This window comes from Marmota flaviventris, chromosome 1 (assembly GCF_047511675.1).
Source record: "Marmota flaviventris isolate mMarFla1 chromosome 1, mMarFla1.hap1, whole genome shotgun sequence".
Taxonomy (NCBI): domain Eukaryota; kingdom Metazoa; phylum Chordata; class Mammalia; order Rodentia; family Sciuridae; genus Marmota; species Marmota flaviventris.
Genome location: NC_092498.1, coordinates 31230805 through 31248161, shown reverse-complemented (window position 1 = coordinate 31248161; position 17357 = coordinate 31230805). Strand labels below are relative to the sequence as shown.

Below are 17357 nucleotides of genomic sequence, written 5' to 3'. Positions count from 1 at the left end.
AAATTAGAAATTGCTAAAAAAGAATGACCTGGAAAATTCTAGAACCAAAAAATAAAGCAGCTGAAATTTAAAAGTAAATTACACTAGATTGGCTTAATTGCAGAGTGGAGATGACAAAGAAAGGAGTCAGCAAAACTGAAGATAAATCAATAAAAATTACTAATTTGAAGAATAGAGAATACAGGAGAGATAAATAGAGACTCTGGTATTTGTGAGGCAGTGCTTAAAAATCTAAAATACAAATGTTTGAGGCCCCATGAGGAGAAAGTAAAAAATAGCCTAGGAAAAAAATCTGAATATTTAACAGCACTAAAGTTCTTGGTGTTCTGATGTTTCAAGGAGGAGCAACAGAGGGTAAAGGAAACATTTAATTAACAATGCCAATAACTGCTCCCTATTATCTTAGGTCTTGAATGATCAATTTTGTTGTCACTGATGTTGTTGTGATTGTGGTTGTTGGGAGTTAAGCACAGCTAGATACCCGCAGGTTGTGGTTCTCAATCTGGGACATTTTGCTCCCTGGAGGACATGGCACTATCTGGAGATATTTTTCATCGTCATGACTGGGTGGAAAATGCTTCCGTAATTTACTGAATTGAGGTAAATACTGCTAAACCCTCAACAATGCATGGGGCTGCCCCTCACAAGTAAAAAAATTATCTCACCCAAAATGTCAATGCTGTCTAAGTGAGAAACCCTACTCCAGAGTAACTAGGGAATAATTTAAGATATTCTGTTTTGTAAATTAAGATATGAATGTTTCTATACAGATAACAATATGTACTTAATTTGATACTCCAGTAGTATGGCTTCCAAATCTGCATTGAGTAGCCAGGGAGAAAGCTATTCTAATCTCTGTGCCCAGAGAGGGTTTGACAAGCATTTGGATCCCAATGTAGAAAACAACGCTCCCATATGAAAACTAAAGCAGGAACATCACCTGTGTTCAACATTGGCTCCTAGGCCATGCATGAGACCCATCCTTGTTATTGCCAAAGAGATATCAGCAACACCAGCAGATTAATAGACTTCAGGAGCAGCATTAAAAATGTTGGGATTATTTTGCCTCATTGACCAGAGGGGAGAAAAAAGTGATAAAAACCATGTGACAAATCCTTGCATGTTTTCTATAATATAAGACGGACTGCAGGAAAATGAACCTGTTTTGTCTAGCAAGGTCCCCAGAATGTACTGGGGAAAGAACATTTTCAGGACTTGGCTTTCATTGGCCCACATTGCTGTTTACATGTATCGTCTGTGATCTGTACAATATCACTTTGACTTGTTGATATAGAGGTGGCACATGTTGGTAGATGCTTGGGGACACTGCCTTGTAAACTGGATGGAGACACTTTGGCTCACATTCGCATTTACCCTCTGTTCACGCCAGATCTTTACCTGCGACTTCCACTGAGTGTCTTCATTTCTTCATAACAGGTGAGCTGCAAGATTCTACACTTCTTCCACCAGTACATGATGGCTTGCAACTATTTCTGGATGCTCTGCGAAGGGGTCTATCTCCATACTCTCATCGTGGTGTCTGTGTTCGCTGAGGGGCAACGTCTGTGGTGGTATTACCTTCTGGGCTGGGGTATGTATTTCATTCAGTTGAATTTTGAACCAATTTTGCTTGTGTTTAAATGTATACAGTTTTCTAATCTGGGTCTTGGAGACTTATAAATAGACTTATAAATAGAATGTACTTTTACAATGAACAAATCGAATTTATTAATCTCCCTGAAAAGAAGATTCCTCCAAAGAAAGAATTATTCTTACCCTCATCATCTTTGGTGGGAGGAATAGGTTGCTACAGATCTTGGGGCCTAGAGGAAGAGGAAAGAAAAAAAACTGCATGAAAAAAAGAACAATGGCTAGAGGAAATTGAAGAACACAAGGAGTTAGAAATGTGGAGTCCATACCCCTCTAGATTAAGGTGGAGACACTCTCCTTTCTATGACATGAGCATAAAAGCATATATGCCTCTTTTGCTAATTCTAAAATATGTATGTCAGAATAAATGCAGAAAATGAGTTTTTGTTTCTGAACTCGAATGGGGAAGTAGTATGTTGGGGCTGCTGTGAATAGCACAATCATATTTTGAGTGAACAGTCCAACTTAAAATTATTTCCAGCCAAACATTTAATTAGTGGTCATATTAAAATACATGCTTTATGAGTTTAGAATCTGATGTTATTCTTAAGTAAAACTCAATTTTTGAGACCTTCTCTTTTTCCATATAATTCACAGAAAATAAAAATGTGTGGGTTTAATTCTCTCCAGAGATGAATTTCTTAATCTGATGATAATAACAAAATCTCTTTCTACAGATGTTTCAATCAGTCAAACTGTTTTCTATTGCACATAGGTATAACTCAGTAAAAGGAAAATCATTTTTAAGAAAAATCACAACTTTGAATTTCATTTATAGAAAGAAATTTATTTTTAAAAGCTGTGATCTGGCAGACCATGTCACCAGTAGCTATCTCCGTTGTTCTGTTTATATTCAAAGGTGTTTCTTACTAATACTTTTGACTTTAGGGATGGAAGTGACACAGTTGTCTCCAATTAAGGTCCTACAGTAAGAACTTAGAGGACAGGGGCTACATTGGCTTCTCAGGAGTGTTTGTATTAAAAGGAAACAGGGTCAAGGCACATAATATAAACAGATAGAAAAATGAGAACCTACGAGAAATAATGTGACTATCAAGTAAGACTTTAGAAGCAATTAGATTACTGCTCCCACACACTGTCCAAGTGACATCCCTCCCTCCAGTGTGACCCGGCTCCTGTTCATATGAGAGCCTAGACTCAGTTAACAGTCATCAACAAAAATCATCATCATCAAAGACCTAACAATGGTAGTAAGAATCATACAGTATGTTAAAATGTTCCTGCTATGTAGGGCAATTTGTGAAAAGCTTTCAATTATCTGGAAGCTCCTAACCAAATTCTCTGAAAGCGCATGTTGTTCTAACCAGGAAATTTTTACCTGCCTTGACCAAAGATAATCTGTGCACAAACATCAGGGCAGTATCTTGACAGACACACTAAATTTGCTGCTATATTTTGCAAGTATGTGACCATTTTCCATGCAACTGGAGCTATAGCATATGGCCAAGGAACCAAGTGTGATTTGTACTTTTTTACATTTTAAGGGTTCCCGCTGGTGCCATGCACTATCCATGCGATTACCAGGGCTCTGTACTTCAATGACAAGTAAGTATTAAGGTGGTTTTTCAGCCAATAAACACATAAATAAAATGCATTTGGGCTGATGTGTTCCCTTCCTTTTCTTCAGCTGCTGGCTGAGTGTGGACACCCATCTGCTTTACATCATCCATGGCCCTGTGATGGTGGCGCTGGTGGTAAGAACTGGTTTTTAATCCATTATTAACAGTGCTATCTGTTTGTTGGGATTTTTGTGAACATACTTCTATGTACAGTACAGGTACTTCATAATAAGTACAATTTAGCTATATTCTAAAATGAGGAAAACAATTCGGTTCTTAAAAAAATGTCTTTTATTTATGGGGGAGAGGTTACCCTAAGCTCATGTTTATACACACCATAACAACAATGTTGACGTATTTTCTAAGAATTCTATAGCTAGATGGTCATTTGCAGATAAATACTGAAAAAATATTGAACATATGTTTGGTAATTAGATATGTGAATAAGAAGAAAGGATATCCTTGCCATCATACCCAATACAAAATATAAATTCTAGGTAAATTGTAGGTTTACATGTGAAAAACAAAACAATGGCTTTTAGAAGACACCTTAGGTGAATGTCTTCCTGAGCTTGAGGTAAGAAAAGATTTCTAAAGCAGATACACAGACTACTTAAAGAAGATCTTGATGAAGTTGACTATATTTAACTAAGACGATATTTAGAGAGCGAAAAGACAAATCTTAGAGTTCAAGGAGAGAGTTGCTATATTCCAGATAAAACCCAGAAATTTTATGAAAAGGTGCTCAAACTCACTAATCTTCAGAGAACTGCAGATTAAAATGAGGATGGAGTAACACTACACGGCAACCATGGCTGCTGTTAACACCTGGCCTACCATACCAAGTGTAGACCAGGGTGAAGAGCAGTAATATACCACTACTGCAGGGAACATAAAAAATAAAACCATCAGTGGTGTCTTATAAACATACTCTTACCGTTTGAAAGGTGATTCTACTACTGGGTGTCTATTCAAAAGAAATGAAAATATCTGCCCACACACGTAATTCAAATTTGAATGTTCATAGCATCTTTATTTGTGATACACAAAGAGTAGGAACAACTCTAATTCCCATCAACAGGGAAGATAAACAAATTATCTATACTCTTCTCATAATAGAGTAGTTGTATAAAGAGTAAAATGAGTGGAATGCTCAAATGCACAACATGGATGAATCTCACAGGTAGTATGTTAAACCACAGTGGCCAAACACAAAAGAGGACTCTCCATATGATATTCCATCCCATAATAATATAAACCAGTGGTTGCTTGAGGTGGAGCTGGGACAGAACTTTCTGGGGCTATGGAAATGCTCCCAGTCTTTGGAGTGTGGTCACACAGGTGCATACATTTGTCTAAACCTCTCCAATGTTTGCTTAAAACCCACATTTTATTTAAATGCTGATTATAATTAAATGGGGTTATTTTCTTTAAAATGTTACTTATAAAAGAAGACAAGGTTAGCGGTCTCTGCTACATACAGACTTTACAGATACATTTTTCATTCCTCGCTTTGCTTTCAGTCAAGTAGAGGTGGATAAGGGGGACATCTTGATAAAGAAAGGACAAGATGGCGAGGTCTTCCCAGGATGTGCTATGAGATGGCAACACATGAGATGGCAACACATCAAGTGTCGTCTGCAACTCCTTGTGTACAGTTTATAATATCTAAATAAGGAATAGATAGCCACATTGCAGTTGAACTTCATTTATTTACATGTACAGGGGAAATATTTTCTCATTTAAGAAAAAAAATAAAAGAGAATATGAATGCAGATCTGAACAGAGTCTGGTTACCCATATTTGGAGTTTCAGGAGGCTAAGCTAATTATGTGGCATCTCGGGCGATCTCTCCTGCTCTCCACACTGGATACATGAGAACTGGGGACAGTAGACGTCCTTAAGTGGAGGAATCTACATGGTTTGCTCATGATAGCATATCTTTATAGGTCAACTTCTTCTTTCTGCTCAACATCGTCCGGGTGCTTGTGACCAAGATGAGGGAGAGCCATGAGGCAGAGTCCCGCATGTACTTGAAGGCTGTGAAGGCTACTATGTTCCTTGTGCCCCTGCTCGGAATCCAGTTTGTTGTCTTTCCGTGGAGGCCCTCCAACAAGGTGCTTGGGAAGATCTACGATTACCTCATGCACTCTCTGATCCACTTCCAGGTAAGCATATTTATGCAGCCAGTAGCATATTTACTAGGTGACTTGTTCATCTGGTTGATCTCTGCCAAACTTCAGAAGGAAATCTTTTTTTTTTTTTTTTAAGGCATTTGTTTCCACTTTCCATGCCTGCTCTTCTGTCACTTCCAGGATCCACAAATGGCCCCACCTAGGCAGCTAATCACACACATAATTGTCAGACCTTCCTTTAATAAACAAATGTTGGCTCAGGGGTAATGAGGAGCAATGAATTTGTACAGAACTGCCCATGTCCTCTGCTCTTTCACCTTCCATTTGTGAGACAATGTCAGGAATCCATTCTTGACAGCTCACTAGCTGTAAAGGAAAGTTATGTACAGGGGTCTCCTCTTGTAGGAGATAACAGAGGTGGCTCTCAGGGACTGTCCTAAGCTATCTAAAGTCTGCAACACTCAAAGGAATGGCTGTTGCATTTCCATTCACTCTGCCCAGATTCACAGTTCCATTGAAGGTGTACTGCTAGGTATTTTTAGAACAAATTAGGGCATGGAGGGGTTGGGGTAGGGGTCCTCAGGCAAAGGAAATTCTACTTAAATTAGTTTTATTTTTTACTGCCAGGAATTAATGTGAAAACAACAGAATTTTATTGAGTTAAAAGAAAGTATAGGGGTTGTTTTAATAAACTGAGCTGTTGTTTGGGCTGTGATTAAAGCTTGGGCACAAGGAATCTTCTGAGCAGTTACCAGGGCCTTAGAGATTACCTAGTCTATGTCCTTATTTGAGAGATGAACTTGGTTGTGAGTACTATCACAATTTCAGGACACACGTTGACAGCCATGCACTCTGGTATTGGTGTTTGTAAAAGATTTCTCTACTGAACCCGATGATCTCAGTTTTTACATTTTTAAGTACCAAGTTCTTTTAAAATCCACTTTAATCCATATATTATGCTAAAAATCTCCAAGTTAAAAAGAGAAGTATATTAACCAGATTTACTAGAGCTGTCCTAGTTGCCAAATGATAGAATCCTAACAAGAAAATTTTCTAATAAAATATTCTTATAATGTAGCACTGAGTATGAGTGGTAGATAATTATTTTTCTTACCTTTATATATTATCAAGTTTGACATGCTATTGCAAGAGTAAAATGCACCCCAAAGCAACCTATTTATATTGATATAAATATATTTATATTGATTGACAACATAGTGCACACAAAAATAACTTCAACTCTATTTTCCCTTCTCTTTTTAGGGATTCTTCGTGGCGACTATCTACTGCTTCTGCAACAACGAGGTAAGTCTGCATCCATTTCATATAATACAATTGGCTATTTATATAAAGCCAGTACTTTATGGTCTCCACATTTCATTTGATCTCGTTTCTACAGTTGACCTCAGTGGCTTTCATAATTAGCAGGACTGTGTTTTTTCCACTTCTTTAGCTGGATATTACCTATAGAAATGGGGTACAGTTGCAATAAGATCCAGACATGCAGCTAAGTTCTGATCTTCTGGGGTTGCCTCCTGAGCTGGTCAGCACCCCCAGTAGTAATAGTGAAAGCCATTCTGGTTTCCCATAGAGAGAGAAGCAAGTCCCTATTCCTCTAAAGGCCCCAAGCCCTTGCTGGTACAGAACCAGCCTCCGGCCAGTTTGTACAGTCTGTTACCCTGTTTTTCCAGTTTCTTGATGCTACTATTGGACCACTACTCAGCATTTAAAAATCACTTTGCAGTTAGAACTAAAAGGATCTCCAAATAAATAGTCTATTGTATTGAATATTTGTATTAGAAGAACCTAGAGATCCATTAGGCCAGGGTTTTTGCACCAGGGTTTTTACTCTTTCTTCCAACAGTAACTTACCTGGGATTCCCATTAATAAAATGCAAAAAAAAAAAAATATATAAATAAAGGAACTTCTGTAACCCCAGAAGTTCTTCTAAAGAACTCATGGGTTTTCAAAGAACATGATTTTAAAAATTCCTCATTTTTCAAGTGAGACATCTAAGCTCCAGAAAGATCAAGTGATTTGCCCCATGCATAAACATAGCTGTGATGGTAACCAGGACTGGACCCCAGATTTTCTGATTCCCAATTAAATTAACTAAATCTCAGTAAGTTATCTGTGTCTATGATTCCTCCCTAGAGCTTTGCAAAAGTAGAATATGCTTCTTATAGAACCACAAAACTTTTAATGCAAACATATTTTTGATCATTTAAATTAATTCCTATCAAGAACAATTCAATGCAAAACAAATCATACTTTAAGATATCAGCATTATTTTCCTGTTATTAATTAGAAATATTTTCTAACCATTATTAGTTGATACTTATTTTTTATTCTCTATTTCTTTCATAAAATGACACTTATTGAGCCCCTAAAATATTTTCCTGCTTACCTATCTCCAGTCCCAACATGGCCATGTTTTATTATTATCTTTTCATTGGTAGATTTTATTACTTTCTCCCATCATTCCTTCATCCAAGAGCTCATTGCATCATTCAACAGAAATATATTGTGTACTTACTGTTTCTAGGAGCTTGACAAGGGGCTAGATAGAATCAAGATCCTTCTGATGCCAACTATTAGAGTATCCCCCCAATTCTTTTTTTTTTCATTTTCAGAATAGCAAAAACTAATAAATGAGTAGAGCTTACATTGTCCTATGTACAGTACTAAACTAGCGAATACTCTGTGAATGCATACCTATGCCTTTTGATTTGTTTCAGGTGACATGCAAGATAAAATTTTTTAATCTAAAATAATATCAAACTAGGGCTAATATAAAAACCATATCCAGGAGGAGACTGCCTTGTAAAGCACAAGAGGATTGCATGCATTTGTAAAAATACCACAATATTTATTGTGTCTTAACTATGATGCTGTCTTTGGGAGTGTCAGGCATAGGAAGCAATCCCAGGGGCACACCTAACAATTGAAACGTCTCTGAGTTCATTTGAGTATGCTATCTGTTTTCTGAAGTAAAGAAACCATACCTATTTTCATTAAGATCCTGTTACTGGAAGAAAGTGCAAGTGTGACATTTCTAATAATACAGAAATCATGTACTGTGCCAAATGTAATATCACAGCCCCATGGATTTCAGGCATCTGGGTCTCAGTCGGGCATTCTGTGTACATATCACCTTACAACACTGAACATAGACAGGGCACTCACACATGCCGGAAGTTCTTTCCAGCTGCCTCTGAGACAGAGCTGTGAGGGGACTCTGACTGGCTGAATATTGAGTTTTAACAGAGATGGATGGGGGCAAATAAGTCAGTTGTCCAATGGAAAGATGCAAATTTTAATTTTGATCTGTTATCAGTATGTAATCAGTGATTGCTCTTCTGGAAGTGGATCATATAGTGAGTCCATTGGTAGATGAGAAACAGGAAAAAAATTGGAGAATTAAAGTAATGGAAATCAGGAGATGTCCACAAGAGCATACTTATGTATCAAGCATTTTTCACAGCTCTTCCAAGTGTGAGGATATTAATTATCCAAACATATTAATAAATTATCAGGTATTAAGAGACCTCAAAAAGATGGCTACAGCTATGAAGATGTACAATTCATTTCTAAAGAGTAACTTAGAATTAATAGTACTAATAACACACTAGATTTTCTCCCTTTTCCATATTTTTGGCTAGTGCTCAAGAGTTGTGGATAAAAGTTTGTAGATCAAAGAAGCATGATCAGAGTGTGTGAAAAATAAAACTTATTTGCTGTAACTTTCCTTGCATTCAAGAGCCCATTCCAGTAGCCTCTAGTGGTTCACAAGTCTCATTGTGGAAAATAAAGCAGTTAGTTCAAAAGCTTTTGTCCAAAAGGGCAGCTGGTTACCAAGTATGAATGCCAGAACCTGCTGTTGAAATTTCTTGCAGCTCCTCTCACTTCTGAGGACCCTAGGGGTCTTCTCAGTCTGTAGTCTCCTTGATCAAGTCACAGCCCTACTCGGATTCAGTAGTTTTCCTCCAAGCCATGTGAAGAGGGTGGCGACTTCAGCTCCATTCTTTATACTTCCTAGAGCCTGTGGTTCTGTCTTCAGGACAGTCCACAGCCATTGCCACTCCACTGCTTGGACACCATGTTGGACATGGTGTCAGGGAAAGTGCGGGACTTCTTTACAGGGTTATCAGTTTTCAAGATTATGCTCTTGGAATCAATAAGAAAGGCCTGCTGTTATAAGGGTACATCCAAGAAAGCAAGTTATCCCTTGCTTTCTTCTCTCCATTTTCCCAGAACTTCCACCATGAAGGGGAAATTGAAGGTCATTTGTGTCTCTGTATCCTTCCCACTTTTCTCTTCCTCTCAGAATTGCAAGGGGCCTGCATGCACCACTTGCCCTTCCTGTCTGTAAAAGACTCTCCCTAAACCATATCCAACTTTTTCTCTACACTATGGCTTTTAGTAAAACTCTGTTTTCAGACCAATTAACTTTTTACTACATAGGCAAAGAAGAATTTTTATTAATAAATTCTCTCATTAAATAAAATGTTTTTCAAAACTATCTTCTATTTTTTTTCCTTCAATTTTCTAAAATTTGGGGCAGGCAAGATGTTGGTCCAAGGATATATAATTACAGTTAGATAGGAGGAATAAATTTCAAGAGGTTATTTTCTTTCTAGAGCTCCAAGAAAGTCTACTGAGGACTCAAAGCTAAGTGATAATTTCCTTATTCTAGACCAGCATTCTCAAACCTGAGTGAATGTCAGAATCACCTGGAAAGTTTGTTAAAACACAGACTGCTAGTCCCCACCAGCAAAGGCTGCTAATCAGGGCTTTCGGATTTGCATTTCTAGTAAGTTCCCAGGTGGTACTTGGGCTACAGGTTCAGAGAACACTTTGAGGACCACTGTTCTAGATAAACTAGCTTGTTCTTCAAACAATAAATGACCTTGACTTAATGAATGAAAGAAATATAGGGGAATGTTAAAAAAAACTTAAGAAATACAATTGCTAAATATTTTCAAGATTTTAAACTATATTATAAATGATATTTATTCTTCTTTAGAACAAGAAATCGTCCTTTAAACATAGGAAAGTGGGTAATGAAAGGGAATTAAAAGCCCTGATCTTATAATAATCAAGTACCCAATTGCCTCAAATTACAGAACATTTAAATTCCGTAAATGAAACCAAAGATCACTAGAGATGTTTCTGATATGTACTCCAAACGAATGAAAAAAATATCAGTAACAACTTGGAAGTGTTCCAAAACATCTAATTAATGGGCTTCAACAGGGATCCAGTTTCTAAAACTTACATAAAACCATTTAGAGTGTGCAATTGCTTTTTAATTTCCAAGAAATGTAAAGTGCTTTTTAAAATCATGATTTTTTTTTAGTCTTAGATTAAGATTGTAGCAGGTCTGTTGGATTGTGGTGACAGAAAGTAAGGACATGAAGGACCAGGACTCAAAACCTTTTCATTCATTGAAGGAAAACCCCCACCTTCCATTCAACACTACATAACTATAGGCACTTAGGATTAATTTAACTGGAAAAGAAAAGTGAAAATCAAAACTACTCAAACCCAACTATAGAGATCCCACCTTGACTTTTTTTCATAGATGCAAGAACTAAGGCCCAAATATACGAATATTGCATAGCTTAATAATAAAGCCAAGTGTAATAACCATGTCTCCAAACCATCAGGACAACGCTCTAATTTTCAAAGGTAGCAACAAGTTAAATTGATATAATCAGAAAAAAAGTAAAGTGATTTGTGTTCATTGCTTTTTAAATGAGTGATAGATACATTTATGTAATTCACAACTTTGTGTTTTAGTGACCCATTGACATCTCCTAACATTCCGGTTATTTTTCAGAAGCAACAAAAGTCTCCTAATGTGGTTGTTTTCTTTTTGTTTTTGTTTTTTATTTTTAGGGGTACATATTTTATGCCCTTATTCTTGTCATCAAAGCCGCATCAGATTCAACCCATATTAGTGCAGGCGATATTGCCCTTATTAAACTATAATTATTAAAGTGTCTTTTATGTGCTGCTCAGGGCTTGTTCTCATATGTGTGGTTTACAAATTGAAGCAGATTGACATCTCCACACAAAAGGATGAGTTATAATTTTGGAATGCAATTAGCGAATGCTGTAAGCTTCCTATAATAATAACCTTAAAACAGACCCCAACCCTTGTCTCTCCTGGGCTAGGTACACATGAATACACATGGATACTCTGATGGGGATTACTTTAAAAGAACAGATGAGGCAGAAATAAAGAATTGTTTTCCTGCTGGACACTTGCAAACTTGCTAAAAGTCTACCTCAGATACCTGTAAATATCTGTGTAAGCTTAGCTGGAAGGACGGTCTTGGTATTTAAGAGATGCTAAATCCATCAAAAATTATCAATTCTCTGTGGACTTTGATCCTCAAAAGAAAATACACTGAGCCTGTATCTTTATCAGTTTCTCAATAAAACATGTGGTGGGTTTTAGATTCTAAAGCTGGCATTTAAGGACCTACAGCCACACTTCACTTGGGACTGTGGCTCTGCCACATTCCAGGTCTCTTACTGTGGACATATGGCATATTCACAGCCCTCCCATCTATAAAATGAGGCTAATAGTGGTTCCCTCCTGTTGAACAAGCTAACCAACCCAGTGCTTATGATGTTGCACAGGGAAAGCACCCAGTAAACAGTAGCCAAAATTCTTTATGCCATCCTTTCTCCCCCTATGTGGCTTTTATCCATGCAAAGTCCAGCTGTGAGGCACACCTCACTCCTGAGCACTTGCAGTACTTGTCTTGTTTGTCTCTTTTGAACATAATTAGACATAAAGTACTTTGTAACCAAGTACTTATTACCAGGGCTGGTCACCTCAGTGATTTGAAAAGTCTAATATTCTAAATCTCAGATTGCCAAATAATTCTCATAGCTCTTTGTCACCTTGAGCCTTCTGGTTGCTCCATTGAGTGATGATGAACCTCTCCCACTATAAGTTTCATGGCTGCTTGACTGGCTTTTCAATGAATTATTTGAATTTGCCTTCTCCTGAGTAAAATCTATAAAATTATATAACAAAGCTAATAATTATAAGGAGAGATTGTTACTCTATTATATAAAGAAAAAATGTGCATGCATTTGCCATAGATACATTTAGCCTTACATTATACATGTTTTATAATATCAATTGGTTTTGCTGTTATTTTCATCTTCTTTCAGATTCATACCAATGTAAAATAGGCAAAATAGCATCCTGTGATTGACTAGATACATGATTAATCTCATGTTGTATTTTTCCCAGATTCTCTTGCATGTGGGTAGCTGCCATATTCAAGTTTGGCAACAGAAAGAACTAGGGATCTATTAATAAATTAAGGCAAATATTTTGTATGTAAGCTTGACTTATGTACTAAGCAATAGAAATGCTTAAAATATGGAATAGATAGTGTTGCAGTAATCTCTTTTAAGTTTTGTTCAGTGATAGAGAAAAATCAAGAAGTTCAGAGACAACATGAAGGATGAAGTTAACTACTAAAATGAATTCAGTTCTGTAAAAAGTAGAGCTAAACAAGCAAAATTACTGTGGTTTTCAGTTGTGGTTTTTGTAGTTTTCATATTTAGAGTTCCCTGATTTTAGCATTTTCTCCACCTCTTGTGTTCAGTATATAGTTTGTCATATTTATAAAACAAGTTTGGTTTATTTACATGTTAGAAGTCTTCAATAGAAAGAGATTGAAATCTTATTATTTCTTATTATTAAAAGTGTGTCACTGCATTAGCAGGAATTTTATCTGGCAGACCTCATCTCAAGCTACGTTGGATGAGGGTAAATTCACAATATGGGGTCATTATCATAAAAGCTAGAACTGTGTGATGAATTCCATATGTATTTCACGATCAACAGTGTGTGGATTTCGATGAAATCTTTCCTTATCATGGATGGTAGCAGATTAAAAGTTTCCTAAACCTTTCTTCCTTAATATGACATGCACACATTATGAAACCAAATCAAGTTTCGTTCACTGAAGAGCTAAAGAAGAAACTTTTGCTCAAAAATAGCCAGTGTTGGCATGTAACTCAGTCCTCCAGTTTGCACGTTCTTCTAAGATGACTTCTTCCACCACCGAATAACATACAACTCAGCCTCTTAGATCATAATTACCATTCGCTGTCTTGTAAAATCTGATAAACTCCAAGAGTCACGTGCATAAGCTTTGCTTGGGTCCTTTCTGACCACCATATGAAAACAAGGCTCCCTCTTGTCTTCCAGGTCCAAACCACCGTGAAGCGCCAATGGATGCAGTTCAAAATCCAATGGAACCAGCGCTGGGGAAGGCGCCCCAACCGCCGCTCTGCCGCTCGCGCTGCCGCCGCCGCAGCCGCTGCTGAGGAGGGCGACCTCCCGGTGTACATCTGCCACCAGGAGCCTAGGAATGAGCCTGCCAACAACCAAGGCGAGGAGGGTGCTGAGATCATCCCCATGAATGTCATCGAGCAAGAGTCATCCGCTTGAATGTGAAGCACACACAGCATCGTGATCACTGAGCCTTCATTTCCTGGGAGAAAGATAGATCATGCATTTAACGATCCCCATCCTCCCAGGAGCTGAGCATATCATTTGTGAAGAATTATTAAGTGAATTTGTCCATAGTGAATTTGAAGAAAGTGATTCTTGGTACTATTGCTTTGGGAGACAGTCTAGGAATGGAGTCTCCCACTGCAACTTGTGAACTCCATCATTCATCCAGGACTGAGATGCAGCATGTCTTAGTAATGCGAGGGAAGTATCCAAGAGAAAGGCAATTAAATTGACCTAGTTCAGATACAGGGTGCTCCTTGTTAATCTTGAGCCATTTCTACCTTTGAAAAATTAAGATCACTATCAAGATATTTCTTTTTAACTCTAGATTTTGAATTAGAATATTTCTGTATTTGGCTATGGATCTGATTTTTAATTTTTTTATTTCAATCAATCCTGAGGTTACATATTTTACCATCCATACAATGTAAACTGCACAAATTACATGACCTCTGCAAGAAAAAATGGGTTTCACATATAAAGATGACTAAGGATATGGAAGACAAGACCTGCATTTGGCAGGAAAACATAATGCTTTGAATGAAAAAGAAATCTTGAGTCAGTTTGCTGGAACTATTACACGCCCAGCTTGGTTTTGGATAACTCTGTCCCTTGGGTAGACCCTAAGTGCTGTAAGGAATTGGTCTTAATGTTGACTGTGCTTTGGTGGCTGACATTTATAAATTGGGAGGTCACAAAAAATCCATCACTAAATTTTTCACAAACTGCCAAAAATATAATTCTTAGTGGAAGAGAATACTCTTTAAAGAGTTTTCCACTTTCCTAAACTCCAGGATTTATAAAGCAAATCATTCTGAGGTTTATAAAGCAGATTACCTCTTGCCCTTGGGTGCTATCTAGCAGTAAAAGATAGATGTGTTTAAGGACTGGTAATTAAAAGACTCCATGTAAGTCCATTAGCTGCCTTCCATCCAGCTTCAAAGCTTAACAAGATCGCAGTCTTTTCCAGGAACTTTCAGTAGAGCTAATTAGAAATCAGTGTATAGTTGACCTCTTGTGTGCCGCTATTAGCAAAACAAGAAGAAAAAAAACGTAAATACTACAAGTTTAACTGCATATTAATTCATGTTAAAATAAAAGTAGAGTTTCTCATTAAAATCTAGTAGTGTAGATTTCCACATCTCTCTTCACTTCTGTGTATAAGATCTTTAAAAATTTCTGAATAAGCTTGTGTCGTTAACTGGTGAATTTGTAATAGTAATCAGAGTAATCATTGTGTAATTTGTATGCTAAGTGAGATACACTGAAATCCTCCAAATCTCAAATCTCATCTGTGTCATCTTATGCCACTGCCTTTCAGAAGTGATTTAGTTGTGAAAAGACAAGAAATTGATTTGTTCTGGTTACATATTTAGTGCAACCAGAGAAAATTATATTTGTCCAACGAAAATGTATTTTGGATACTGAAGTAGATTAAGTCTCCTTTACTGAATGTAAGGGAAGAATTGAAAAGAAGGTATTTTTCCAATCATAGTGTTACGTGATGTGTTATTTTTGTTTACAAACGTGGAAAACAGAGTATTTCTGGCAGCTCTAGTACAAATGTGATAATATATTGCTAAAATATTTTAGATGTTATTGTGCTAATATAGTAGTAATATAGTAAGTAATATAGTAATATGGTAATATAGTAGGAACTGAAGAAATCAAAATAGTTTATTAGTATTGCATTTAGTGTCAAAATTGTGTGAAATGCATGCACTATGTACATGTATAAATTAATATAGAGTCAATAAAAGCAAAAGATATATATTTGTGTATTTTTCTAAAAAATACATTATTCATTTTTTCATCCATTCATCTTGTCTCCTGTTCATTCCATGCTTTCTTCTTCATTTCAAAGATGGCCTGCTGATATCTCATCTAGTTTGTACTGCAGGAAGGGGAAGAATAATCCAAAAGTATTGGTTAGAAGTAGTGTGCAAAAGATGTCAAGATCTTTATCTTTATTAGTGTAAACACCTTCAGTCTCCAGTTTGACTCAATGATGCAGTTCTCATGCCCTTGATAATGCAAAAACCACACATGACAGTCTATCCAGATCTATTTTTAGGAAGACTTATTTGGGATCCCTTTGTAGGAAGGAATCAAATTTTTATATCTGTATATATCTGGATAGCATGAAATAGAAAAAAAAAGAGGATTAAATGGAACTGTGATGAACTTAATAATGGGAACAGGAGTAATTTGTGGGAACTTCACATTATGTGTAGCATTCAAAATTGTTGCTTCATAGATCTGGGGAACTTTTTTAGGCGGGATACATAAGCGGTACATCTTTCCCTGTATGTTCCAGAGAGTGATTCAAGTAGATATTATTATCCTTGTGATCTTCAAGAATGAAAGTAATCTTCCATCATGCCATAAAGTCTGATTCTTCAAAAGAGTTACTTACACTCAAAAGGTTGGCTGCCCACCTGCTTTGATTCCCTCCTACAAAGGGATCCCAAATAAGTCTTTGGGTGCAAATGGATATCATGGTTCCTGAAGAGAAGGAAAGATGTTGGAAGTCCTGAGAAATATGCTTATTATTGTGGAGCTACAACCCTTCTCATTTCTTCCTTCATTCATAACTCATTGATTCAACCATGCACCTTCCATCCTGCATAAAACTGAGGTTCATTAACACGGTTATCATGGCAAAGTTTCTTTGCAGTGGTGGGTGCTTCTTTTCTATGCCAGTGGTAAAAATGGAAATCTATAACGTGAAAAGCACAACCACTGATACCTTTGGGGCAGAGAAACAAAATGGCACATGTGGTTGGCGGTGGTGGCTGCGTGTGAGTTCCCCTCTTCATTAGCCCGGAGCAGAAGAATTCTGCTCGTAAGAGTGTTATCATTCTCTCATAAGAGTGTTATCATTTTCTCGATAACAAAATCAAAAACAGTGGTTCTTCTATTGAATACATTACAGTCCAATGCCTAGCATAGGAGTTAACACTTCCGAGTTTAAAATGAGATTATTCATGAAAAATGAACATCAGAAACAATATTTAGAAAAGCAATGAGATAAACTCAGAAGGAATATTCATTTGTTATTTTGAAAAAGAAAAAAGGCGACTTTCTCCTCCTATCTCAAGTTCATGCAAAACTGGTATGGAACAAGGGAGTTGGAAAACACTAACTGAAAACATAAAGAATGATCATGTGTGCATGTGAGGGTGGAGGAAGCTAGAGAAGCTACATTTGAATGTTAAGAACTAACCATATTTCCAGTGAATTTTATTCTTCTGGCCTTTCATATCTTTTTAATATCTCTGAATTACATGAAGCATTGGAGAAAACACAACCACTGACATCTAATTTTCTAATATTTTACCTTTCTCCATTTACATTAGCAGGTACCTCTGAACGATTTCCGTTATCCTAAACATTGTCCAGCCAGTCTCTTCTGTCACCCATCAAAATCCATTTTG

At 36.9% G+C, this 17357-nt stretch overlaps 1 protein-coding gene across 2 annotated transcripts in view; it reads left to right on the top strand.

The window, feature by feature from the left end:
- Positions 1-13854, top strand: part of Calcr (calcitonin receptor) — a 46635-nt gene extending 32781 nt beyond the window's left edge. For both annotated transcript variants that reach the window (XM_027919887.2, XM_027919889.2), the window contains 6 exons: positions 1438-1591; positions 3156-3216; positions 3299-3365; positions 5180-5398; positions 6629-6670; positions 13612-13854. In XM_027919887.2, the coding sequence (XP_027775688.1) occupies positions 1438-1591; positions 3156-3216; positions 3299-3365; positions 5180-5398; positions 6629-6670; positions 13612-13854 (786 nt within the window). The remainder of the gene's footprint in view (positions 1-1437; positions 1592-3155; positions 3217-3298; positions 3366-5179; positions 5399-6628; positions 6671-13611) is intronic.
- Positions 13855-17357: the final 3503 nt, after the last annotated feature.